This window comes from Strix aluco, chromosome 9, assembly GCF_031877795.1.
Source record: "Strix aluco isolate bStrAlu1 chromosome 9, bStrAlu1.hap1, whole genome shotgun sequence".
Taxonomy (NCBI): Eukaryota; Metazoa; Chordata; class Aves; order Strigiformes; family Strigidae; genus Strix; species Strix aluco.
This window is the reverse complement of record NC_133939.1, coordinates 30413587-30440494: the sequence shown is the minus strand read 5'-3', so window position 1 is coordinate 30440494 and position 26908 is coordinate 30413587. Positions and strand designations below refer to the sequence as shown.

General features: G+C 42.2%; 1 protein-coding gene across 4 annotated transcripts in view; it reads right to left on the bottom strand.

Moving 5' to 3' along the window:
* Window positions 1–20006: 20006 nt before the first annotated feature.
* Window positions 20007–26908, bottom strand: part of PLCH1 (phospholipase C eta 1) — a 58215-nt gene continuing 51313 nt past the window's right edge. For 3 of the 4 annotated variants that reach the window (XM_074834400.1, XM_074834399.1, XM_074834401.1), the window contains 2 exons: window positions 26330–26690; window positions 20007–23274 (listed from right to left, as the gene is read on the bottom strand). In XM_074834400.1, coding sequence (XP_074690501.1) covers window positions 21158–23274; window positions 26330–26690 — 2478 coding nt within the window. In that variant the 3' untranslated portion in view covers window positions 20007–21157. Of the gene's footprint in view, window positions 23275–23576; window positions 23606–26329; window positions 26691–26908 lie in introns of all 4 variants that reach the window. The other variant, XM_074834402.1, reaches the window with a different exon arrangement.

The following is a 26908-nucleotide window of genomic DNA, read 5'->3' as shown; positions in this document are numbered from 1 at the left end:
TGATGAGAAGACAGTTGCAGGTGAGGAGGAGCAGAAATGCAAAGAAGAGACACAGAGCAAGACCCTACAGGCAATGGGCTCAAAGGCTTGCTGGTACTGACCTCATCTCTGGGCAGGATACTGAAGTCTGACTGTCAGGCGGATGTACGGTTCTCAAAGTTCATTAAAAAAAAAAGAGAGATCTCTGGAACAAACCAGGCTTCCTTCCAGCAATCGGAGGAACACCTGAAAAGTTGCCTTTTCACTCTCTATCAACATCTCCTTTGAACCAAAAAGCATGCAGAAAGTCAGACTGCTAATTTCTCCTGCCAACTCAGGGCCAGGCCTCAAGAAACCCATTATATCCATTGATTTCCAGTCTCATCCTTCTCAGCATCAGTGCCGCCTGTGAACTGTGTTAGTGGGCTGCTTGTTTGGACAGATTTCGTTTGCCTTATGCTATTACACTGCTCAGCCTCTTCCTGGACTATATTAGTCCTCTCTATACTATTTTTCTAGCTTAGTTAGTGCTGTTAACTAATTTGCTGTTAACAGTTGGTTCCAAGTTCATTGAAGGAGACACCAGAACTACAGAGTCCTTTTGACACTCCACTGCTAATTTTAACATACATCAAACAATGTCTACTAAGCCATGTTAGTCACTGAAATCAATCAGCATATTGGTGCTTCTCCGATTTTGTCTTTTGGGGAAAACATCATCATAATGACATAGATCTTAAACTACATACAGATGGTAAATTATGGGACTGTCTTTCATCAAACAATATATCCCAAAACTATATCTGGTAGCTGATATTTATGTTCTCATATGCATATCCATTAGTTTCACTGCTTTGGGAGCCACCTAAGAGCTATTAATGCTGTTAACAGCAAGATGTAGGATCATTCCCTGGGATGGTTCTTCGTACTCCACCACGTTATGCTGTGGGGCATAATACACACGGCACAAGCTGGCTCTCGCGTGCCAGGCTCCTTGGACCAAATGCTCATCGCACACAGATAAAATCAGTAAGGTCATGTTCAGAGATCAGACTGCAATGGGAAGAGAAGTCCAGCTAGACCACTTACAAAATGAAAAGTCTTTTATGTGTCTGATTCATACTCCCTCACACAAAGAGTATCTTAAATACATAGGAGTATGTAACAGCATAAGGAGTTAAATAGAATATAAGCACCTACTGTTTCTGAACTATCCCTTATCATCCTATTTTATTTATGTGTATTGATTTCATAAACAGTAGCTGCTCCAGAAAAAAAAAAAAGAAAAAAAAAAACAACAAACAAAACCAGATCATTTCCTTTCTTATTAATTTTCTTTCCCAACTTGACTTCTGAATTCTTTTTAATAGCCTGGTTTTGAGTGATCCCTCTACAATTTTTGATACATCCTGCACCTGTGAATGCTCCCCTACAACATTTGCAGTATTGCTTTTTTTAAGGAGAAAAACAAGACTTTTTTTTTTTTTTTCTCAACACACTGCAAGGCTGATCACCTAAGCTTAAAAAAAATAACAAAAGCATACAAAACCTGGAATGCTGTCATTCCTGGTTCCAGTAGGCAGTGGAATGCATTACAGAAAGTACCACATTATCTCACACTATCTAACAAGGTAAGATGCCGAAGACCGTATACCTGTTTCAAGCAAGCTGACAGCATCACTGCAGCTAATTCTCATATCTTCCCCCAAAAGCTCCACGACGAGCCCAGGGCTCTGTGTCAGGGGCGGGTAAGGGAAATTACTGCTGTGTCACATTTTAGGGGAATGCAGACATTGAGCTGCTCTGATACAGAAACCACCTGCAGGCACATTTCTGTCCAAAACAGGAGGAAAGACAAGGCTGTTCAGAATCAAAAGGGGTCCTGAGTACATACTGTTTTGGGCTGAGTTCTGTGGGAAGGAAGGAAAACAAAGCTCAGCAGGGGACAGAGGCAGATGCAGAGAAAAGCAGCAGCCAGAGGAGCAGGCATGCTTGGCCCTGCAGGACAGGACCCTGCAGGAGATGGGCTGGATGGAAGGGTGATGAGTAGGAACTGTTTGCCACTTTGTGCATTCTGGTTAACAGAGAAATGGCGCTGCACCGAAGAGGCATCAGTACACCCCCTAAGATCACTGATTTTTATTTGTCAGCTGAATAGCCTGCTAGACCTGCTGACCCCAGTTTTGTCTAGCTGCCCAGCTGAAAAAGGAGGCGTGACTGTCCTAAGCAGGAGTGAAAGAGCGTCAGCCCACACCCAGCCACTTCTCAGGACAGGGTGAGAAGAGCTTTTCCACATGGTTTGTGTCCTCTCAGCAATGAGATGCGACCCTGGATCCCTGCACTGAGTTTATGTCAGGCAGGAAAAAGTACAAAATACCTCAAGGCAGCAAAAGAAGGGGTTTAGTAGCTCTGTCAACATTATCTTAAAGAGTAGAGTTGACCTGGGACAAGGCTGCTGCAGTGAAGCAGACAGCTCCCCACAGAGAAGACGAGGTGGTAGCGCTGCATGTCTTTGTTCAGCAGCAATGAACCACACCAGAAGCTGTACAATCAGGCTACTTCCAGTGCAATATCCCACCTTATTTTCAAGTACTGCCAGTGGTTCCTTGGCTTTATAAAAAAGTATTCACAGAACTTTCCCCTCTGCAATTAAAATGCTTGTAGACTAAGTGTGGCTCAAGCCTATCTAAACAGTTGTCATTTATTAACTTTGGTTTTGTGGCAGTAGCACTACTGCTACAATGAATTAGTCATTTATTTATTCCTGACATTTATTATGCTGTCATAAAATTCAGTATTCTGTATAATACAGAGAAAATAAAACGATTCTCCCATAGCTACTGAAACTTCACATGCAACAATCCTCATGAGTTGATTATTGTGTAGGCTGAAACCTTTCAGAACTGCAGCACTACTGTTGATCATTTCCAGATAACTTAAAAAATCCTATTAAAATTCATCCATATTCATCATATTCGCTATTTGTGTCTCCCGTTATATGAAAACTCATTGCATCACAAATTAATGGACTTTCATTGCCACAAGTGCCTTTCTGGAGCATCTCTGCAGACATTGCTACAGCAGCGAACTGATCCCTCAGCCCTCCCAAGCTAGTTAAGGATTGTTGCCACAAACAGGGCGTTGTAAACAATCTTTCTACACACAAGTCAGACTTGCACATTCCTGCATTTTTTTACGCATCATCAAATCACCTTCTTAAGGAAAAATACTGCATGAACTCAGTAAAACGTGCTTTGCTACGTAGCCACTCATTTCCTGGCTAGCACAGGGGAAGGTGCTGCCGCATTTCCAGTGAAGCACAGTCTGAGGAGTGAGCCAGTTGCTGGACGAATTAAGCCAAGGACTAGGGGCAGCAATTCTCCCACGGGCTCTCCTTACGGGACAGATTCTAATGCTGTTTCACAGGGACTGTTGGCTCCATATCCAGGAAACATTTCTTCTTCAGTTGGTTTTCCCTCAGCATCCCACCTGGCTCCTGCCCCAACTTTCCTCCAGAGAGGGAAGCATGGGACTGCCGGAGGTGAGTGTTCCTGCTGGGCCCTCCATCCAGAGCAGCTCAGCTCCCTCAAGGACTAACCCTGGGGACTAAAGTTACTGACTGCACAGATCCCCTGTTGTTGGGAGGACTCATCAGCAACTCCCTTCACTGTTTCACAAGGGCAAGATTGAAACTGTGCTTTCAGTTTGAATTTAAAAAAAAAAATTTTTTTCTCTGCTGTCATATCCCAAGATTAAACATGCTACAACCCCCTAATGCAAATACTGAGGCAATAAAATTACCCTCCCTGATTCAGTAATACTTGAACAGGTATGGAGGGAATCAAGGACTACGACAAAGTTGCTGGTCATCCAGCAAAACTAAAGCAGAACCGTACATAGTACATTTGGCAAAATTCTTAACTTGAGATGCATTGATCCTCAACAAAGTCAGGCTTCGCTGCATTAATCCAAAGCTCTTGCCTTCAAACGGGGCTTGGCATGCTGCACTCCTATCACAAGAGTAGCATTTAATCACAGGAAGTTAGATGATACAGACTTTTCTACCTCTATCCAACAGTTCACAGTTTCAAATACACATGACAAGACATTTTCCACCTCTTCCCACCTCCTCAGTTACTGTCACTTCCAGGTGCAGGTGCTCCTGCCTTTGTTTTAGAAAGAAGTGGGTGCCTGTCTGGCAAGAGCGTTGCCATACCTGCTGATTTTATTGGCACACACCTTCCACACCCAGAGCAGTGGCTGTGGGAGAGGGGCTTTTGAGAGTTAGCCTTTGTTTTCAAATGCAGATTCATTCGTGTTTATTCCACTGAATTTTAATCTGAAGTATAATATTCCACATATGCCACTCTGATTCTTTTTTCCAGTTTCCAGAAAGTTAAAAGATTTGACAAGGGGCCAAGAGAGACAGAAATGTCTGAGCTAGTTCCAACTGCACCTAGAGAGCTTCTGCTTTGCTTTATGAAGCTCCTGGTTGCCATAGTTATAAAAAAGTTGAAAAATAATGATCAAGTGTTACCTTAAATGCTCCCATCCAGAATGAAAAAAAAAAAAAAAATGCTCAGAAACTGCAAGTGTGACAGCCCACTGGAGCGTGACTCTGCTTCTGTCGGCTCCTGTGGGCTGACTCCATCCCTGTCTGGCTTCGGTGATGCTGGGCACTGCCACCTCACTCTGGGCAGAGCTGGGATGTGGCACATCTCTGCTGCAGATTACCCACATGCATGCATGCCCTGATCTTACTAGGGTTTAACAGACACCGTTCGCTTCCTTTGGCTGCCTCACAGCACACAGCTGGCAGCTTCGACTTCACACCTCCCCCAGCGCCGTCAGCATGGCCCATGGGAATCCTGCCCAGGCAGCGCTGCCACCCCTGCAGCCCCTGCTGTCCTTCCTCAAACCACCAACCTGGCAGCTGGGCCCTCCCTGCAGGCAGCCACCAACACTGCCCCTGGCACCCCCAGAGCCAGGCAGCCCCCACACTTGTTTTCTGCTTTGGGTGCAGGAAAGAGGGGGGGGGAAAGTGACATAAGCTAAGGGACCAGTTTCAAAGCTCCCATAAAGCCCTCCGTCAAATCCAGAACCGGAGGCTCTGATCTGCTAATTAGGCTGATCAAACAGAAGGTAAAATATATGCCATGGAAAGCTAAAGCCACCCTGCAGCTTTCTCCAAGAGATAAAATTTTGGTTTCACTTGTAAAAGGGCAAAGAACAAAGTCTCTAACTCAGACCTAAAAAAACCCCACCAAAAAACCAAACAGCAAACCACCTGAACATTTCAGAGACACCCCCATTGTGCCCCACAAGTGTTTGCTCTCTCAGCTGTCCTGGAGCAGCGGGAGCTGCGAAGAAGCACGGACGGGGTGAGCCTCCCATGGCTGACCATAACTCCCAAGGACACGGGCACACCTGGTCTGACACAAGGCTCATCTGTACTATTGTCCATTCAACCCCTTTTTGGCTCTTTCTGTCTGCACCCCAGGGTGTGAAGACAGGAGAGAGATGTGCTTCACCCCACGTGGAAGGGGAACTGCCACCACAAATCTCCTACCAGAAGCCAGTAGCTTCACAGGTACCGCCAAGGAGAGTACACTTGGTCTCTGGCTCTTCAGGATGAGAGCTGAATGCTTTGGCAGATCATTTTTGTTCTCCTACTAGCAACACTAATTGCTGATGAACAGGTGTATTAAGTCTTGACAACATAATAAATTCACCAGCGCAAAGGGACATACGCCAGGGCTGCCACATGAGAGGCCATATGGATTGGCCAGCGTCAAAAAAAAAAAAAAAAAAAAAAAAAGAAAAAGCCCTCAGATGTGGTCTTTTCCAGCAGGATGTTTGCTGGCTGAAGGGGAAATTTGACTGGAAAACAGCTTGCTGTATTATTTTTCTAAAATCAAATAGAAGTTGTTCAGTAACTGTTGGGTTTGTTTTGTTTTTTAGCTCAGTAGCCTGTTTCACAACAAAAGTATTACAAAACAGTTTCTACAACTTTTCCTCTATAGTGTGGAAGGAGAGGAACCACGACATAGATGATGGAGGAGAAACTCTGAACCAATTTCGACACCAGAGAATAGGTGACTTCACTAAATCTTCCAAACTTGCCACCCCTAAGTATCTCCAAATAGATCTATTAAACACACGACGGTTTGAACAAGTCCCATGGACAAAAAAGGATCCATTTCAGTTTAGAGTACCTAAGAGTATTATTCAGACTTGCACTGACAGGCAAGTAAAAATCCCAAACTGCAAAAGGCACCAGAATGACAATATAGTTGCTGACAGAAGTCTGTTCTGCAAATACATGACAGTCCCTGCCAGCGTCTGCAGCAAAGACATTAGACAGCTGACATAAATTTGCTGTGCAGAAGTCACAAAGCTGGATCTATCCCTAATGTCTGAGCAAGCAACTTATTAAACTTTAATGAGTGTATGGTTGGCAGCTATTCAGTTATTCTGCCCAGTTCCATAAAGGCGTTGGTGCTGCTCAGGAGCAGGTTAAAACCCCGAACAGTTTCTGTCCACATCCTACCACGCTTCTGCTGTCGCTTCATCCCATTCCACGGCCGGTCCTTTCAGCACGGCCTCTGAGTTCCTGAGCAGCTCAGCTGTACCCCAGAAGCAAGCAGGCAGGTTTGACAGCGATGGGAGATGACTTCACCACTGTGGAAGAGAGCAGCAACAGGATTCATTGTTTACTGAACAGTTTTAGAATTAGTCAAACCATCAATTATTTATTGATTGATGACGACTGAAGTACGATAACCAGTTTAAACTTCCCAATTTTTTTCCCAGAGGACTCTCCTCCACAGAAGGATCAGGAACACAACCCCTTACCAGCTCACAATTTTCACACCCCCCAGCAGAATCCAATGGCAATCTTTTGGTTTTGTTGAAGAGACCATTCAATAAACTGTTCTCTTGCCCAATAACTTTTCTTCAACCTCTTAAGTGGAATAGGATAAACAATGATAGAATATTATTTGGGACATACATTTATCCTTTGAAGTTTTTCTAGCATTTGTTGATTTTTCCATACCACTGCTTCCAAGAAAGGTATTCCAACTACACCAGCAGTGATTTTTATGGTAAATGATCAGGTTAATTTATCTATTTTTGAAAAAAAAGTTTAAATTGATACCTTCTTAAATACTTGTCTTCCACAGCTTTTCCCAGCAATGTTCTCTCTTCTGCGTCCTCTCCACATCATTCTGTGATGAACCAAGCTGTGGATAACATTTGATCTATGCAGACTACAAGAAATCATGTTTGCGTTGGGCCAGATAGCCAGATTTTTCTCAACTACACACAACATAACAAAACCTGGCTGCTCTCAGCCAGACAGTCAATTATCTAAATTGAGTTCTAACTATTTATTAACAGATCTTCTATTCATCTTTCATTCTCAGTTTCAGATTTCTCCAAAATCTTTCCCCATGTGTGAGACGAGGTGATTTGTATGTACAGGCTGTGCAACTGAACAGATGGATCTGACAGCAATGGCATATTCTTCCACAAAAAATGACAGGATAATAAGTGGAGAGCTTGTTAAACTTGGCTACCGTTAATGTAACTGCTTGTTTACTAATATTTCACAGCAAGTCAGACTTACTGACAGTGCTTTAACTTGCCAGCTGCTGAATGTATTGGCAGCTGCTTTTTCTTAGGCTTAAAGAAATAAAGAAGAAAAAGGAAACAACTTGACTTTCTGAAAGTAGTCCTGCTTTTTTTTTTTTTTAAATATTTCAACTGTCATTGATCAAAATTTGCAATCAAATATATACAGAGAAGCAATTCACAGCAAAATCTCAAGACCAAACAATCTTTAAGTTAAAAACCAGGTTAACTTTTTTCTCAGGAAGAAAATCATCAACTGTTTCAGTATGTATTTCTTTTCAACAGGAGACTAGACCACTATTTAGAAAAGAGTAGCACTACCACATCCAAAAATAGAGGGATTTGAGAGGGCCTGGAATCTGATAAACACCACAGTTGAAGGTGTTACTCCCAACTTGTGCCTTCTCTGTTTTTCAGAGGAACTGTGTTCAAGGTAGTCCAGAAGGAGTTTTAAAACATCTTGGAATATTCTCCCTGGTTTTTTATTGGAACGGCATAAGTGAACACAAATCCTTTTGCATTCTTTGGTGATTCTATGCCTAGGCTGAACCTTGCTATCATTTCTCCATTATCACCCATTTGTTGTTATCACCCATTTTCCATTAACAACAGCCCTTTGCTGTTATTATCTGTGCAAGAATATTCCAGCCTTTCCCCTGCTCTAGACCCCCCCCCACTCACACCATCATCAACACACACACACACACAACGCAGGTGTAAGAACAGTCGCTGATCTGAATGCAGTAGAGCTGTGGCTGCAAAACAGGATTTTTTGTCTGCAATTTAACGAGATAGTGGGGGTCTTAGAAGTGTATTGAGACAATATATTGCCACAGAAGAATGAAGAGGAGGATGTAACCTGTTCTTTTGCACTCTTTGCGCAAGTGTTGCAGCACGTAACTCCTGCCCTCAAAGATCCAATTCCAGCCTTAAAAGTTCAGTTCACATTCAGAGGAAGCCATAAAGGCTTTAATGGACTTACACACTGAGTAATCCTGCTTAGTTCAGTGTAATGTGATAAAAAATATCAAGCATGCTTTCTGTTAGGATTTTTTTTTTTATGTCTAAGTATCAGTCTGTTGTACTCTTGTCATGATACAAACCTATTGCTCTTTCAGCATAACCTGCTTTGGTAAGAATCAGCCTTAAACTCACGGGAGTTTAGCAGCGAGCACACATCATCCTCCCTTTCCTCCTCCAGCAATACCTGGAGCAGAATTATATGAATCTAGCTGGTATTACCAACATCCTGACCACATGCCACCACACTGGTTTTGGTGCCTTGGCTCTGGAAGACAAAAAGATAGGATTTGTCTGGTCTTATTCCTGCTGCATAGGTGATGGGATGCACGCCTTTTACTAAATGAAAGGTTGGTCTCATTTTATTCACCTGACAAGAACAAACACCTCCTGCTGCCCCCTTCTACAGTCATAAGGGAGGAGGAGATTGTTGGAGATCTCGCCAACACCTATCCAGAATATGACAAGGAACCTCGGAAGCCGATGGAGCCTGGGGCTGTCAGTCTGATATGAAACTGGCCTCCTCGACAGCATTTTCCACACATGCAGCTCCTGAGTTACTGAACTACTCAGAATTACACAGCAAAGTCTTGTTTGGCAGAAACTATAAATCTTTCTAGAACATATATCCATTCAGCAACTGCAGCCCTGGACTGAGTGTTGAGCCTGGCAAGGATTTAATAGATCAGAAATCCAGAACTGCCATGCTTACAGCATTGTTTTCTACAAGTCATACCAGCACTTTCTCCACATTTCTTTCACTTTAAAACAAATGACAATGTACTTGATGTGTATGACCAGTGACTAAGAATTTTCATCTAATTTATACTGTTATATAGCTCAAACAAAATACATGAAGTTATTTCTTGTTTAAAGCTTCGCATTCAGAAGCAGAAGTCAGCCACTGCTTGTATTTATTCATCCTGCTAAGCATTTAGCATCTCTATTAAGTGCAACAGAAGGTGCTGCCAAAACTGTCGAAGAGATAGAAACCATTTCATCTGGCACTGGACTGAATCCCTCTGCATGACTCCTAGCAAAGACCTACAGCAGAGAAGGGCTTGCATCCTACTGGCCTGATAATGTATGAACTTGAATTACTGGCAAAAGAAACACACACTTTCACATCTTTTGAGTGAAAAAAGAAGTGCTTTCCAGCAAGGAAATAAAAGGGACAATTTACTGGACATGTGTGCATCAGGCCTTTTCCCTTCACTCCTGCTGTCAAGTCTAGCAGCATTCCTGCTGCAAAGCTGGCTCAGTGCTGTGCTTGGCACGGAGAGACTGAGCGTGGAGACCAAAGGCAAAGGCTGAGGATTTCTCTTTCAAATTAAAAACTATATTAATGAGTAAATCTTGGTTGATTTCATGACAGTGCATATTGGCTCTAGGGAAATCCAGAAAGACGAATTCCTCCACAACTTTCTCTCACACTGCTGTGGATGGAGAAGGATCCCATCCAACAAAGGTCTCATGGCTCCAGTGTTCCCACAACCTGAATGTGGGAGAATTCAGTGCAGCAGTTTTAACTCTCAATTGCCTGGCTTTGCTTACGTGGCCCTGAGACATTTTTGTGTTTGTCCCCTTTACCCTCTGAAGGATGCTAGCAGCTTTATCCCCCAGCCCTCAGACTGGGGTTTTTATTCCATCAGCAGATTCCCTGCATTCGCTTCCACCTTTCTAGTCGAGGACAAGACCTCTGGAGACCAGCAGACGCTTTCTGGTGGCATCACATTTCTTCATCTGGTGAGGTAACATGACAACAGGTTCTCTCTGCTCATGCTTCAAATACCCTCAAACACTGTGCGCTTTGTGTGTGTGTGCAGGACTCGGAGAGCCAGCACTGCGACTACCAGCTTTAGAAAACTAATGAGTACCCAATTAAAAACAGTCACCCCCTGCCCCCTGCACATACCGCCAGAGATGGAGAGTCTCCTCCAGGGGGCAATACGCATCCAAGTGTGCTGAACCTTTACCCGCTGATTACACAGATCACACCAGAAAATCGTAATGATTATCTTCCAGGATTAGGAATGCAGCTGATTAACGCGAAACTCTCATTTTACCCAAATGCTATGCATGACTAGGTTCTCACTCAAGCTATAGGAAAAAGTTGAAGTGCAGGTCAGTATCGCTATTTATTTAAATTCAAAACAGCACATGCATATATTTTAAATATTTAACATATTAGTCCCAAGACAAAATAAATACAAGGGTATAACTACCATCTTCCTTACTCAGCATCACCTCTATTTTTAAATAAGATATGGAAAAGTACAAGAAATCTGAAATATGTTTTACATAACGCTTCCATCTCTAGCATTGGCCTTTTTTGAACAGCTTTAAACGGACTGACTCTGCGTAAAGTAGTTGAGAAACAGACTCCCATCCTAGCATACACCTGGGGAAACTCCATCAGCTTCAGTAGATACACCCTGGGTCCACACTGACTTAAAGAACCCAAATTTAGCACCTGATTGTATTCCCTCGTTCTGCTGAACTCTGCCCTGCAAGAGGATCCACTTGGATGCAACTAAACTTTCATTTTATTGAAAAAAGTACTAGTAGTGCTGAAAATAAAAAAGTCAAATTAACATGACTTGCAGACACTCTCCAACTCTCTATATTGTTTTCTCAGCAGTGTTAATTTTCAGCACTTCTCCACTGAATTTAAAAGTATCACTTTAGACTAATACATCTTCAATTGAAATAAGATTTTGACTATAAATATTTAAGATGTGAAGCACTAAATTAAAAGGAAGAATCCACTTTTAAAAGCCTGTAAGTCAAATGACTGCTTGAAAACTAAGCATGAATTAATCATCTGCTTCAAGACATCTGTTTCCCTTAAAAATGTGCCTCCTTAAGGCTATTATTCCTTAAAACGGGATCACATATATATACTGTCTGACTTTACTGACAAATTTAAGTCTATATCCAGATGTACTTAAATTATCCATCCAACTAATGCCATTACAGAAATTGCATGAATCAGGAACAACAGAGCTTCAGGGAAATAACTGTCACACAAAGGCAACAGAGCAGATCTAATTCTGTGGTTTATCTCTAGCACTGATCATAACAGGGAAACAACACAAAGTCCTTGGCAATGCTGCACGAATGTTCTGAGGTGGGGGTTTTCCTCCTGAAACCTTCCGCTCTCCTGTACCGCCGCACAGTGCAAGTAGGAATCCACAAGCTGCCCTTGACCGTCCACAGCCTCCAGGAAGCATGTCATGGAGCACCGAGATGTTCCAGGCCCCCACACTGACCTAGACCCAAAGTTCTGGGCTGTTACAACACCAGAATTCCCACTTGTAATGTCATTTTGTACACAGCCACGTTCCCTGCCTGCCAGGATTAATCTTACCGTTTTGAATATGAAATAACTATTTCCATGTCATTCTGAAGTCTGAAACGGAAGCTCACATTGCTTTCAAATGCGCCCACCAGGAAAAACAGGATTTATCTTTAATTGCAAGTGCTCAGCAAAGCAACTTGTAAAAATTTAGTCAGTTCAGAATCTCAGAGTCCCTTAGACCACTTTCATCATTCCTTACCCGTGTCCTCGCTGTACACACACACACACACATGTAAACCAAAGCAGCAAAGGCAGGCATTAAATCAAAGTAACCCCACCTGCAGAAGAGGCTGACCGTACCCTTCAGGCTGGATCTGGACCCTGGAAATACTGTTGGGACTCCAGCAGTGATTGAGTCAAGTCATACACAAAGACAAGTCTCTGCTGCAAAAGGTTTACATATTAAAAACCCAACTGTTCCTTAAGCAAAGGATTTAATAAAGCCACCGCAATAGCTGCAGCTGCCCTCCCTCCCACGACCCCTTCTTATAAGTATAAATACATACTGTACATCTGACCTGAAAGTATCTGCGAAGGGACAGCAAGCGAAGGTGAGGTAATTCAGCTGGAAGCTGTACCTGGACTGCAAATTCTCCCATTTGGTCCACAGCTACAGCAGATACTAAATTCACATGCTAAAAACCATATTTCAACTTCCATGGCTTTTTACACACACACAAAAAAAAAAAAATCCGTGCTCAACTAGGCCCGTGTAGGCACTGCCCATTTTCATTTATTTCTGTCTCAATCAACACGGGACTTTAAAAGATAATCTCTGATAGAAACTCAATTTATTTGTCCTTCTGCATGCCTAAGCAGATCTGTAATCAGTGTAATCACTTTGCCACACTGTCTCATACGTGTGGACCAAGGGCCCTGAACATTGTCTTCCCTGTTGCAAATAGGGACAGCATTAAAATCTTGTCAAAATAAATCCAAATGAGCATCAGTCCGAGAATAAAACCAATCCAGCATGCTTCTGGGGGGAATTCTGGCTGTTCTTCCTACAGCTTTCACTTTTTTTAGAAAAATGAAATGTTTTATTCTTTTACAACTTAATCTTACTTAAAATGAGAATGGAAAACCAGTGAAGAAAGCTCTCTGACCAAAACATTTTAGCATACAAAATCTATTTGTTACTAGGAGGATTTATGATCCCGTAAGCAGTACAATTTGCACAGACGTCCCTTCAGAGAGAGATCAGGAAGAGCAACGTGAAGTGCTTTTTGGGAAAGGGTGAAGTAGGTACCATAGCCCAGGGAGCTGACCTGCCATTTGAGCCCCAGGGCCACCTTGAGCTGGACTCTGGCACATGTAAGGACACCTCCTCGGCTTCCGGTGTGCCCGCCGCACGCCCCGCTTCCCCCCCAGCCGCAGGGCACGCTCAGGGAAGCGGGTGCCCAGAAGCACAGCAGCAAGCCTCAGCACCCCGCGGGACCAGCTCGGGGCGATCACAGCGATGAGCGTGCGTGGACACCAACAACCCCTCACCCTTCTGCCAGGGGACGGCAACAAAACCAGCCTTGGGCTCGTTGGCATCCACAAGTCACCTCACACCTGCCCCTCACAGCAGGAAACTCCACAGCAGCTGATACAAAAACTGCAGTGCAGAAAAACTAAGGGTTTGTTGGGTTTGTGGATTTTTTTGAACTACTTTGGAAACGCTGAGGCTCCTCTGGACAGCAGGAACCCCACCTCAAGCACTGGGGACTTATCATCCTCTCAGAGCTGTACAGGAGGACTTCACAAAGCATGATCTTGAAAACACAGAATTAAAACATTACTCCAGAACAATAAGCATGATTTACCACCTCATCCAACCAACCACATCCATCACATCACACTCCCTTATACTGCTGAAATGCAGCATTACTGGCCAAAACAAAGCAAATGCTTTTAAAAGTACTGTTCAAGATATTTACTTCTGTTTCCCACGTGTTCCAGCACCTAAAGCGAACGCCTCCCCCGTCCCATTGCCCACACATAAATCACTCCTCGGGCTACTGCTTCACTTCTTGTTTGAGCCATCAGTGGTGAATCCGACTGGGCAAAATACAAACACCTCCTCAGCCTATTAGGATGAATAGAAGAAACAGAAAAAACTTCCCAGCAGATCTTTTCACCTCTTTGCAGCCTGTTTCTGTCAGAACATGGGCTCCTCTGCCAAGAGCGAAGAATGTGAAACTGGATCCCTAACACCAGGAGTACTTTGTCCTGCTGTTAAAAAGCAGGGGCAGTAGATATTCCAGTAAACAATCACATAAAGGTAGCTAGAGACTCTTTCAGCTTCTGAATTAAAAAAAAAAAATAATTTCTTAAAAGTAATATTCCAGTCTCATTTTTGCTGCTATTAGGTGCTCTCTGCAGATTCTTGAACAGATTAATTTATGCGTTCTTTCACAAATTAGAAAAGTAATTTAGGCCTGCTAAGCGAGGATGTGAACCATGAGCCTTTACTAGGCAAAAATAATTGCTTATTCCCCTCTTCTGATTTCTCCTGCTAGGCAATAAATGCATGCATTAGATGAGAAAGGGTAAAAACACCTTCAGCATTCACAACATATTTTGGCTTTTAAAAATGCTTGGCAAGACATACTGGAATAGTACAGATCCTTAGTGAAGAAAAATTGTTTCTTCCAGCTAATTTACATGCAGTTAGGATGGAAGACAGCTTGAAAAGGAAGTTTGAGGGGCAAATAATCCATTTTCAACTGCTATTGAAGGTATAGGAAACCAAATACTACAGAAGTTAGGAATCTGCTAAAAAGCTTTTTTTTTTCTTTCAAGAGGAAGAATTGGAATTAATACCTTTGTTTGGTTTTGTGTTCTGTTACTTCACAAACAAGCTTCTGAAATAACAGTATGAAATAATCAAAGAGTTGTCATTTGCATCACTCTGAGTGCACTGCCTTTTCGTTTTCATAAAGGTCATTCACTCTTTTGCAGAAGAGATAAGCATCACCCCTTTAGCAAATGCACAATCCTAACATGGTCAAAGTTTCCAACAGCACTTGGTCACTCATGCAACTTATTTACAGCCCCTCCTTCACTGTGCAAAAGAGATCTTGGCCCTGGCCATTGGATTATTTAGGAACAGACATACACAAAAGCTTGCTGTTATTTGTAAAAGTTCCCAGCAATCAATTATTCTGTTTGGAATTAGGGAAAATGACAGGAAAAATAGCAAACAAAAACCTATTCAAATCAACAGGCACTTGTATCCAAGAGTTTAAAAATAACTGAGGAAGATGCCCCAATATTTAATTTCTGAATTTTCAACTGTTCAGAAAGTTGCACAAGGCTGAAATAAAACTAGTATGTACCAATATTTAAAAGAGTAAATGCAACAAGAGAGATAACTCTTGTCTAAAGACCGATATAAAAATTGGCCAAAGTAACGAAAGTAATTTTAAAAGCAAAAATTAAGGAGATATTTATTTAGAAGAGGAGGTTAACGTAATTAATACCAAACAAAATTGGATTAAAGAAACTAGGATTTACTGGACATCTTGGTTTTTATGAATTAGAACAGTTCAGTCCATGCAGGCAAGAGTGATGATGATGATGTGTGTTTAGTCTTTCATAAAGCATTTAATCAGGTGCTTCATGATATTTTCATCAAGAGTCTTGAATGATACCTGACCATTACACTTGCCAGAACTAACTGGCCCTCCCAGTGGAGCTACAGACAGGGAAGCAGTGGGGAGCAAGAGCATTTGTACTGGGGTTCTGTGAGACTCAGACAGTGGCCCTGTGCTGTACCAACGACCTGAAAAAAATGTGTTCAACTGGTAATGATTAATGTATGCAGAAGACACAAAAAGTTGAAGAATGGGAAATGATAAATAGTACATCTCTGAGCTGGACAGCAAGGTAAGATGGTAGCAAGGAAAAATATATCTCAATGAATCTCAGAAGGAGAAAAATACAAATTGTATTTACAAAAGTAGAATTCCACCCTCTAAAGAATTAAAAAAATAGTTGCGAGACACGATAGATAACCACCAAACAGATTCTTCACTGCAATATTGCAGCCAAAAAGATGAAATGCCATCACATTAGAAATAAAACCACAATCTGGTACAAATCATGTTATCTCCATGCTTTCCACTGACATAACTGCTCCTGACATGCTGCAACTGGTGCCTACAGTTCTTGAACAGTGCTGGAAACTTGATAACCTTCACAGGAGACCTCCAGGAATGAATAACACATTTTAAAAAGAGAGACTTTGGAGGTTTGATCCATGTAGGATGCCAAAGAGAAGGCTGTCACTTCATGTTTGTGAGACAGAAACTTGCATGGTAAGAGCCCTTTCAACTGAGGAGTCAGATAAAACATAATTTCATGCTGGAAAATGAAGCTAGACAAACATCAACCAGAAATACTTGTTTTTAAGCACTGAAAGTAATCAGCATTGGAATAAGTTGAAGATTGCATCAGATTCTGCACCAAAAAAGCCTTCACTAGATGGATTTTCAAAAAGCTGCAACCTTGTTCATACATGGTTTAATTAATTTTGGGGAAGGACTGAAAAATGAATGGCCTTATGAATGTCTGAACTGCAGATTGCTCGTCTGTTCTATCCATATATCTAAAAATCCTGGCTCTATATAACGTTTCTTGTAATCTATGTACCAGATGCTCACAGAGGTTTAAAGACCGCAATGAGCTCAGAAAGTGCTTAATTTCTTGATACAGTGTCCCTTCACTTTATTATCAGTACACGAGGCTATCGAAGCAAGCGTTCTCAGTTTTCCAAAGCTGCCCCATTCCCACAGCTATCCAGCACCACGTTCTAGCGTTGCTGCATAAAGCACATTACCTCCAGGTTAGACCTCCTCCGACACCACAATCATTTCTGCGGCACCTATTCAGAACGAGACAAACTGCTTTCTATAACTCTGCGAGCATTGCCACCTGAGACCACGACTATGTGGCATCCCCCCAGTCCTGGGCTCGCATTGCTAATACCCCCCAGTGGTGCCGCATCCTCCTCCAGACACGGGAGGACCAGCAGTGTGTTTTCAGACAGGCCAGGCCACTTTTACAATAGGAACATCACCGCTGGAGTGGCTGGATTGGCAGCATATAAAGTAAGACATGGCAGCAGGCTCGTAAAAGCATCCCAGCGAGGCTGCTCGCTTCCTTCTGGAAGTTGGCAGCTAGAGAATGAGGGTGATCCCCAGGCTGCTGCCCAGCCTCAGCACTTAGCCCATCCACCCTCACACCACTGGTGCACACCCGGCAGTGTCAGCGATTCCCAGAGCCACGCATGGACCAATGTGCCATTATTTTCAAGTTTACGTCAAGGGTCAGAACTTCACAGAAAAAGTGGGTGGTATTTAACCAAAACACGCTGCTTTACATGACAAAAAGTTTATGTCTAATAAGGCAAATTTATCCCTAGTATAGCTCCACTGATCAGACCTTTTAGTCGTACCAGAGATGTGTTTGGAAATTAGAAATGAGATGCCACCTGCAACAGACCGGTATTAAACACTAATTACAGTTCTCATCATCATAGGAATGTACTTTCGTTTATATCCCTGCTACCCCATGAAAGAAAATGAAGCTCACTCGGTTAAACTAAAACATGAAGATAAAACAGAAATCTTGAATGGATATAAAATCCATTGGAAGTGAGACTATAATCTGGTACAGAATGCAGTACATCTCCTTTAAAATAATGGGTTTGCTCCAAGTGACTTCACTGGGGAGTGATGTCTGACCATGTTCAATTTGTCTTAACCTCCCAATTCGCACACAAAAAAGTACCAGTTTCAGATAAACCATGTCTTTAACTTTCTGTTCCATCTTTTGTCCTTACCCTACGTTTCTACTATTTGTAAATTCCAGCTTCAGAAGCAATATGGATAGTTTTAAGCAAACATTAAATTGTTGTTTATACACACTCTCATCCGAAAAAGAAACAGAAATTTAACTCAAGGTTTCAAACATCTTCGACATCTGCTTATAGAACGGTTCCTAATTCCGTGAAGGCCTTAAGCAGGTACTTAACAGTAAGCACAGGAACAGCCTCAGTGGCTTTGGGGGTGAGACATACTGGCTGACCTGGTAGACAAGGGGATACAGGACTGCACCTGGCCTGGACCCTACGCCAGCTGGCCGGAACACAGAAGACAGGGCAGTCCTAGGGAGCATTCTTCACCTGCCTATCCTGCAAGGGTAGCATGGACTCTGCTCCTCTGGGTCTCAAATTCTTTCTTCCAAAGTCTGAACACTCTCCATTTCTAGTAAATTAAGAGAGAGATGGTCAAATAGTTATGCTGTAAAGATACCTGGTGCACCTGCTTTAACACAAAATACTAAATTATTCCCAACATATTATATGTACAAAATAATATCACTGACTTCTTAGCACTTTGTTTACTACTAATCTTTTTTTCTTTTATAATTATGAACATAAAAGCAAGAGACAACATCTCTGACTTTGGCTTAGACCACTCTCCAATTCAAACATTTTACACAGAACATTTGCTTCCAATATTCAAAATACTTCATCACATCATCAAGCTTCTCTGTGTGGATGTAGGTGGTAAGTCAGGGATCTTCGTGCTCTCATAGTCACCACTTGGGATTTCATGCATTCTCCATGCACTGAAGACATACATTTAAGGACCAAATCCATTTCTGAATACAACCTATTAAAATTAAAGTTCTGCAGAATGGAAACTCTCTTATAATATCACCTTTGCAAACAGACATAAAAATAGTCTTTCTTATTAGTTTTCCATGCCCAGGCCCACAGACTGCCCTGCAGATTACTCAAGAACAGAAATTAATGGCAATTGGTATACGTACTGTCTGCCTTCTCACCTGTGCTAGATCCCAACAAGGCCTTTTGTTAAAAGGCCTCTTGAATACTCTGACTCAAGTTCTTCCAGGCTCAGAGTATTCCGCACTGAGAAGTCAGAAGGCTTTGGCACACCCTAATACTACACCACCAAAAAGAAACTTGTGCAAACCAAATATAATTTGAATCTCGGTGAGACAGAAAAACAACCCTAAGCCCAGTGAGGCAGGAGAAGCTACCGAGCCAGATCTTCCTGTGGCTTGAGTCTACACTAGAGAAATCCTGCCCTGTTTCACTATTCCAATTTCACTTTCATGCAAAGAACTGTCCCCATCTGACTTGACTTCTGAAATTAAGAGGAAAGTACAAGAGATTAAGTCATGACAGACCACTGTAATAATCTATTCTGACCTCCTGCACACACCATACAATTTTTCTAAATTAATTCCAATTAAAGCTAGAAATGACCTTCAAGTCAAGATTAGTTTTTTTGGCTGCTGCGATGGAGATCATATCATTTGCTGAATTACAAGGCACTTTCAATAGCAGTTATTTCTAAAGAACGTACAGGTTCTACTAATACAAATAAATGTATCTGGATACAGCCTGCACACATTCACTCCTTCACGTGGAAACCATCTCTAAACTGCCCCAGCAGACAAGCTACAGGCAAGTCACAAGTTGAAGCCACCTCTCTCCCCGACAGTACTGGCCCAAGTTCTGACACTCCAAGGCACAGAGCTTCTGAACTTCTCTGAAGTTAGAGATGGCTTCTACGGCACCTTCCAAACTACACCACAAGTACCGAGAGAGAAATTCAAAGCTTAAGGGATTAATCCAGTATCTGGTTCTGTTCCTCCATGGAAAAATGCATTTTATTCAGAAAATACATTGTTCTCTCCCAGGTGATCGAAACAACAGCCAGTTGCATCTGTTAGACCCTTAATGGAACAAAACGGGAATATGCAGGCAGTTAGACATACTCAATAAACACATCTTCCTATCCAGAAAAGAGAAGAGGCTCAGCTGCAGATTCCTAGCTAAGAACCATTACCATCACATCAAATGACATAATTTTTTCCCTTTCTGAAACCTTATTGCAAGCTCATGGCAATCCAGATGTCTGCAATCGCTAACTACTGTTAGCTGAAGCATAACTGTATTTGCTACAGTTTCAGTAAACATGTAACCAAGTGCTTAAAAATCTATTTTAATGATGTTTTCAAGAATAATAATACTCTGCATTACAAAAGAAAGAGGTCTTTTACATATAAGAAAAAACTTACAGCGAAGGCAAAGAATATCTTAAAACCAAAATAAAGCTATGTTGTTCCCTACAGGGAAGCTTCAGGTATTTGAGATTACTCACTCAATTCACTTTTAGCATTCATAGAAAAAGATAAAGATGGACAAACAAAATCGTTACTCTACCATGTCAGCTTTAAATATTCCACTGACTGTCAACAATTTAGCAATAAAATTACAAATATACAGAAAACAGATCTGCTACTGTACTGAAGCTACACACGCAACCAAGAGCAAAAATACATAACAAAATATGCAGAAATTAAGTGTTTTCCATTCATAAATGCAGAATTACTCCCACACTCTGTCCTGAAATGAACATTCAACACAGCGACCAAAAAGGAAGACAACTGTCATTATACTTCATAGAGCAGGCAGAAGACAAACCTAGACATTACTCACAGATTTGGACTAACCCTAATTCTACAAATTGTTTGCTGTAGAATCATAATTCATAGATGGAAGCATGTAAAATTAACAATTACGTACAAGTCAGAGCGAAAACAGTGATGCTAATGAAGGGTCCCATTCCAAGACTGCTGCTCGTCGGGCAGCATGAGTCCCAGTTCAGCAGCCTAATCCCAAGGACATGACCAATAACAGAAAGCACTATGCTTAGTTGAATTTGCATGAAAGACCAAAAGCCATCACTAAAAATCTTCTTCCGAACAGCAGGATAGGCCATCAGGAAAAGAGAATACTATTGCATTCATTGCAATGTTAGGCTTTTGAGCACAGATGTGCTCGACTTAAAAACGACATACATTACAAATACAAAATGCTACAATGCTTACTGCATGCAAACAGTCCCCAGACGACTTCACTTCATAATTTCTAAATCAAAGTAATACATACGTAAGGGTGGAGCATGGTTTCTATGTACATGAGCTGACAGGAAAGGGCACATTAAATCATGACTGAATCACTAGCATGAAATTGCATTTCTAAATAATTTAAACCCTCAAAACAGTATTTCTTGCTAAAAATCCTTCATTTCAATGAAATAGCTTGTAAACATTGAAGATGTACATTTATACAATCTACAGTCTCAGCAGAAAATAAATTTCAGGCTTATCATCACTACTGGGTTCCAGCTGCAGAACAGAATCGTGTGCGTACAGCTGGTCACCACAGCCGTAGTGCAAAGCCGCGCACGCGCCCTCTGGTATTCCTCGACCCTCGGCGTCCTCCCCAGGGAAGCCGTTCAGGTACCTGGCTATGTACGAGCCCGTTGAGTGCCTGTTGATAACATGAGGAGATGCTGAAGGCTTGTTCCGAAGGACAACCCCTGCTATGCTACTCGTGTTAGAGGATTTCTGCTTGCTGGCAGCCTCCTGCCTCTCCTTGGCCCGGCTGGCTATATTTCGTACTCTGCTCTGGCTTCTGGATGAGAGTTTCCTGACCAGTGCTCTTGGGCAGTCTTCATCAATCTGCCTGGAGTAGAGCGTTTGGCAGCTGTCCTCCTGGTCCAGGGACACCAGCTTCCGCAGCTGTTCCGTCAGAGCATCTGTAGAATGGGGTCTCATATTCTTCATAGCAGCAAGTTTCTTGTCTCTCATGCCTGATGAGATAAAGCTCCTACTTATGTATTGATACTTACTTTCAAAATTGCAGGAAATATCCTCTGATGTCAAGTCACCAAGACTCTTGGATTTGCAAGGGCTAGTCTGCTTGATGGCTGACCGAGGTGGGAAAGCCAAAGCGTTTTTGAGCACCGGTGAGTGTATGTTGAGCTGGGATCTCTCAGAGGTACACATTACATTTTTCTGCTTATCTGAATGATGATGATGATACAAAAAGCCAACGTTTTCACACATTGGAAAAGGGAGCTGACTCCCTGCAGTCCTGAAATTATCCGGGCAGTTCAGGGCAGCAGCACAGAGCTCAACAGTTGTACTGTTCCCAGAGGTCCTCTCACCACCAGGCCCAGTGTCCTGTTTTTGCCTCAGTTTCAAAGGGGAAGCCAACTGGCTCATGTCTTCCCTTTTGTACTCACATGTAGTTACCAAGAGATCTTGAGAATCCCCATCTACTTCTACAAGACTGCTGCTTTCTGAATTTTCACCAGCGAGAGGGTCAACTAGTGTCTCCTCAAAGATGAGGCTATTGGAAGCAAAAGAACTGGCCCACTCGGGGGTTTCCCAGCTTGTTCCAGATTTTGTTCCACATTTTCTTTTGGGATTTGCATTTAGCAAAGAGAGAGATGAAGGACAAGGAGAGCTGGGCAAGTTATTTTCTATACTGTTTAACTTTTTCTTGCAAACTAATTCACTGTGGGTCTTACACTCAGAAGCTGGTGTAAGAGTTGCCTCATGGATAATTGTGTACACAGAGTACTCTGCAGTCTCCGGGCTGGAGAACACGGTAATATCTGGAGTTGAGAATAAAGGGGACTTGATGGATTTTGTGGTAGCAAAATTGTGCTTACAGGGACTGTTAAGATCCGCAGTAAGCATGTGTGGGCGCGTAGCCAGCACACTGAAGGTCTGGCTGCTAGCGCCATGAAGGCTCGAGACTGTGGTAAGATCAGTTGGGTCATCTGTGACATCAAGCTGTCCGATCAGAGCTGAGACAGCGCTATCCATTTCGCTCTCATTTGCTAAAGAAACTTCATCTATAAGGCGAGAAATGTCACTGTCTTCTATGGTTAAAGTGGAGTGCAGATCAGGAACATCAGAGCAAAGGGTAGGAGAAGTATCTGTCAAAGAAAGAGGTGCTGCAGTGCTTTTCATGATGATGTCATATTTGTGATTTTCCATCTCTACTTTTTCAGAAAGAGAAGCCCCCACAAGAGTTATTTTCTCCTCCTTAGACTCTCCTGTGTCATCTTCCTTTTTACTGTCTGCATAGTTTTTGTCATTTGTTTTTTCTGTGGAAATTTCAAAATCAGAGCCCTGCATTAGAGGGACCGTTTCAACAGGAAGATTATTTTCCTGATAGCCTATGAGGTGATTTGGTTCAGCTACACCACTTGCAAAAACTAAACTGTCAGGTTGCTCCTGTGGAGATGGTACTAAAGAGTCAACTGTAGTCTCCTTCTGGTCATTCTTCTTAAATTGAGATGCCAAATTTGAAGTATTTGTTGTTTTCTCAGAACATGTAAAACCAGATTCTTTCAAGTTTGTTTCCTTCTCATTTGCATTGTCATCACTGTTGGCTAAATTAAATAAGAAACATATTAGTTGCATACAATATTGTGTTCTGTTTATTAACAACTATTTTGTCCTTAGACAAGACAAATGGAGAACGCAAAATTAGGTACAGTTGTGACAGAACTTAATTATGGGGTTGTGCAGGTTTAGTACAAATTATCTGTGTGATATGAATAAATGGAAAAATACAACTGCAGGCACTTCATTGAAACTTCCTTTGAATGTCTATTACATCAAACACGTGATGTAATACTGGTTGCAAATAATGTTAATGAGGTACCATATCAGAGCTTGCACGTGGTATTACCTTTAGCTGTGTTCCTAGTCAGATTTGTACTATAAAGAAGCATGGCAATAAAGACAGAACAAAACAGCTCTGTTAAAAAACATAATACTTTGCAACAAGAGGCATGCTTAAAAGAGCTGAGTAAAAAGCATCAAGTAGATGGACTCCAGACTGTATTTCACATGTAGTTATTGTAAAATGTTACAATTTAAGGATTTCATTTTTGATCTTCTACAAGCATACTGCATTCATGAGAGCAAGATTTTGAATTCCATGAAAAATATGCATTAGATACTGCCTCCACCAGGTCTTCTTACTTGTCTTTATATGCCAAATCTGAGCTCCATGGCGCTCTCTTTCAGAGCTTTTAATTAAGCAGGGACTCTAACAGTAAGCCTAGCATGATACATACTGTTTCTAACATTTGCTAGAAATCAGGTACCCGAGGAAGAAACAAGAGAAGCCCTGATCATTCATTAACAGTGACTGACACCCGTACAGTAAGAGCTATTTTTAATGCACATGGCATTAAAGGCTGATCTCCAAAATGTGAAAAATTCCCCAAGCTTTCCAGTGTTCCTACATAAGGATGGAAGAGATGTACATTTCTTTGATTTGTAGGTATTTTTTTTTCCTATAAAGAACAGCAGAGAAAATGGCCTTGGCATAATTCCAATTGAGGCAGCAAAGATATGCTCAGCTGTAGTATTTTAGCAAGAAAGATCTCTGCTGGACAGCCAGGCCTTTCCATTCTTGATGGCATCCTGTAATAACGAACGCTTCAGCTGACCAGGACCTCTGGGATGGTGAAGTCACTTCTCAGTCTAAAACATTCAGGCCGAACGTACTTTCTGGGAATACCCCAGCCTGTTCCTGTACGTGCACAAGGCTGCATTGTACCTCTTCTTACCATGATTCAAAGTAAGTGCTTCCACAAAAAAAAAAAAAGGGCGCAGGTTGCTTTTCTTTATGTCCACCACTAAGCTACAGATGGCCCTGCAGCAGAGAAGGGAGAAGGTTCCTCGGGGGCAGAAGAGGACTCCACCTGGAATTCCACCTTCTTCATGTCTCATTTCTTTCTATCTAAGGCAGAGTCCTCCTCCATGGGGGTTAGGAGCAAGCCTCAGAGGGACGGACAGGATCTAGTCCTCTCAGAGTTAGGAGGGGCAGGATTCATTCCCTGTCACAGCTTTTTAGGTCCTCTCACCAGAGCCTGTGTTTTCTGCAAAGGTTATTTTGCTGTAAAAGCAACTGTGACCTCCAAAAAGTGTGGAAGTTTCTTCTGAAAGAATTTTGTGGCTTTGTCTGTAGCATCTTTAGGAAGAAATATCTAAGAAATTATTACATCTGTTGCAAAGAATGGCTGAGCTGTATCATCTTCACAGGCTTATCTAGAGCATCTTTCAATTTAAAATACAGCATTTCAGAGTTAACTTCCTTTACGAGGAATATTCTTTTTCCTGTCTACAGTTTCTTCTCAGGGTGGTAGAAAATGAATTGGCTTGATTTTGCTTGCTGTTTCTCCTAAGTAAGTTCTTTTTCAAGGTGATGTGCAGATTATTTGTTCCTTCAAAGCCACTGTTATGGGCAAGGAGAACAAAGGTGGCTTAACACCATGTTCTTATCTGTGCCTGGCAGTTCTCCTATTTTAGGGTGGTTGCTGGCAACTGCTGCTCCATAGCTGACGATACTCAGAGCAGAGCAGCATTTCTGTCACCCCCCGGCCAAGAGAGGGTCTCGGTGTGCTCTCTGATTCTCACCAAGGGAGACCGAGGGTGCTTCCGGCTGCGCGGCGCCAGCCGAGGCAGAGCCCTGCGCGACTTGACTTGCCGTGGGAACGCTGCGCTGTCACAACTGACCAGCAGCTGAGGGTCTGGCTTGCCCTGCAGCCCCGTGGGGACGGCCTAGGGGAGTGTGAACGCTCACCCCAAACAAACCAGAAACAGCCCCAAAAAGCAGTATAGACACCCTAGACTAGGGACGAGCTCAGGGTGGAGACAGCAGGTGTAATGAATGACAGCCATTGTGTTCAAAGCTTCCTAGACTTATAGAAATATTCCAGTAAATCAGATATGATGCAGGTCAAACACACTAACTTTGCTGTAGTCGTGGGAATAACTGGATTTCAAAACCAGGACTATTATTGCCTAATACACTTAGAAAAAAGCTATTTTAAGAATTGTATTGTGTACCAGTAACATAAGACTACGATTTTATCCTAACATATGCTTTCCATGTAAATTAATGAAATTAAGTAACCTAGGTAATGGGAGAACAACAAGGCTGTTGGATACAGTTTGACCTACTTTTACCCCTTTTACATCTATTTGAAAATCTGCATTAGTCTTTACCCACACTATTTCTAAAAACATATGCTGCATGCTGTTCTTCCCCTTTGAAAATGGGGAGAGAAAAGCTACCACGCCAGCAGCACTCTTTCCGTAAGTAAAAGGACAGCAGCAAAACAGAAATTGATGAAGCATAATCAAAGGTTGGTTCTTAAACTATGAAATTTGGCAAGTGTCCTTTTAAGAGCACTTCCAGAAATTATTGTAATTCATTTTCTTACTTTGGAGAGTAGACAGCTTTCCAGGGTCTCACTTACCAAGCAGTTTAAGGAGCTGTTAAAATATTTCAATCTTAATCATATGTAATTTTGCCCAGTAACTCTTGTTTGAGTGGAATAAAACTACTTGCATGAGGCCCGCATATCCAAGCCTTTTAATAGACTATTTCAACTTACTACATCAAAACTAATTTTGGAAGCATCTTACCAGATGCATTTTCTTTTCCTTTGGCATCTTGGGCAGTTTCATCTTCTGGGCACGTCGGTCCTACAAGAAGGTATTTGTCCACGGGCATAGAAGCAGGACGGGCTTGCAAACTCCGGCTTGTTCGCCTTACAACTCCTTCTTTGTCCTTCAAGTCTACTGGTTCAGATGCACTGTCTTTAATTTCAGTAGCTTCTGGAAAACCCATTTTACTTTTCTTTCTACCTTTTGCTGGGGCACTGGCTGTGCGCCGGAGAATTCGATCACCAATAGATCGCTTCCGAACATAGGGCCCACTGGTTTCAGCAGAGTTGTGCTTCGGGTTCTTGTTAAACAACCCTCTGAGTCCTATCAGCTGCTTATTCTGAAAGGAAAAATAACCACCACAGTTTTGAGTGAGTTCAGACTATTATATCATGAGTACAATGAAAAGGGCTGCTTTCAGACTATTTATGAATGATGAAGACAAAGTTAAAAATGCAGCAAAGCAAAAAATTCACACCAAGCAATTCACATCTACTCTGACCAAGGAACTATCAACATAGGTCTCCATGAATTCATGCATGTCTGTATTTCTCCTCA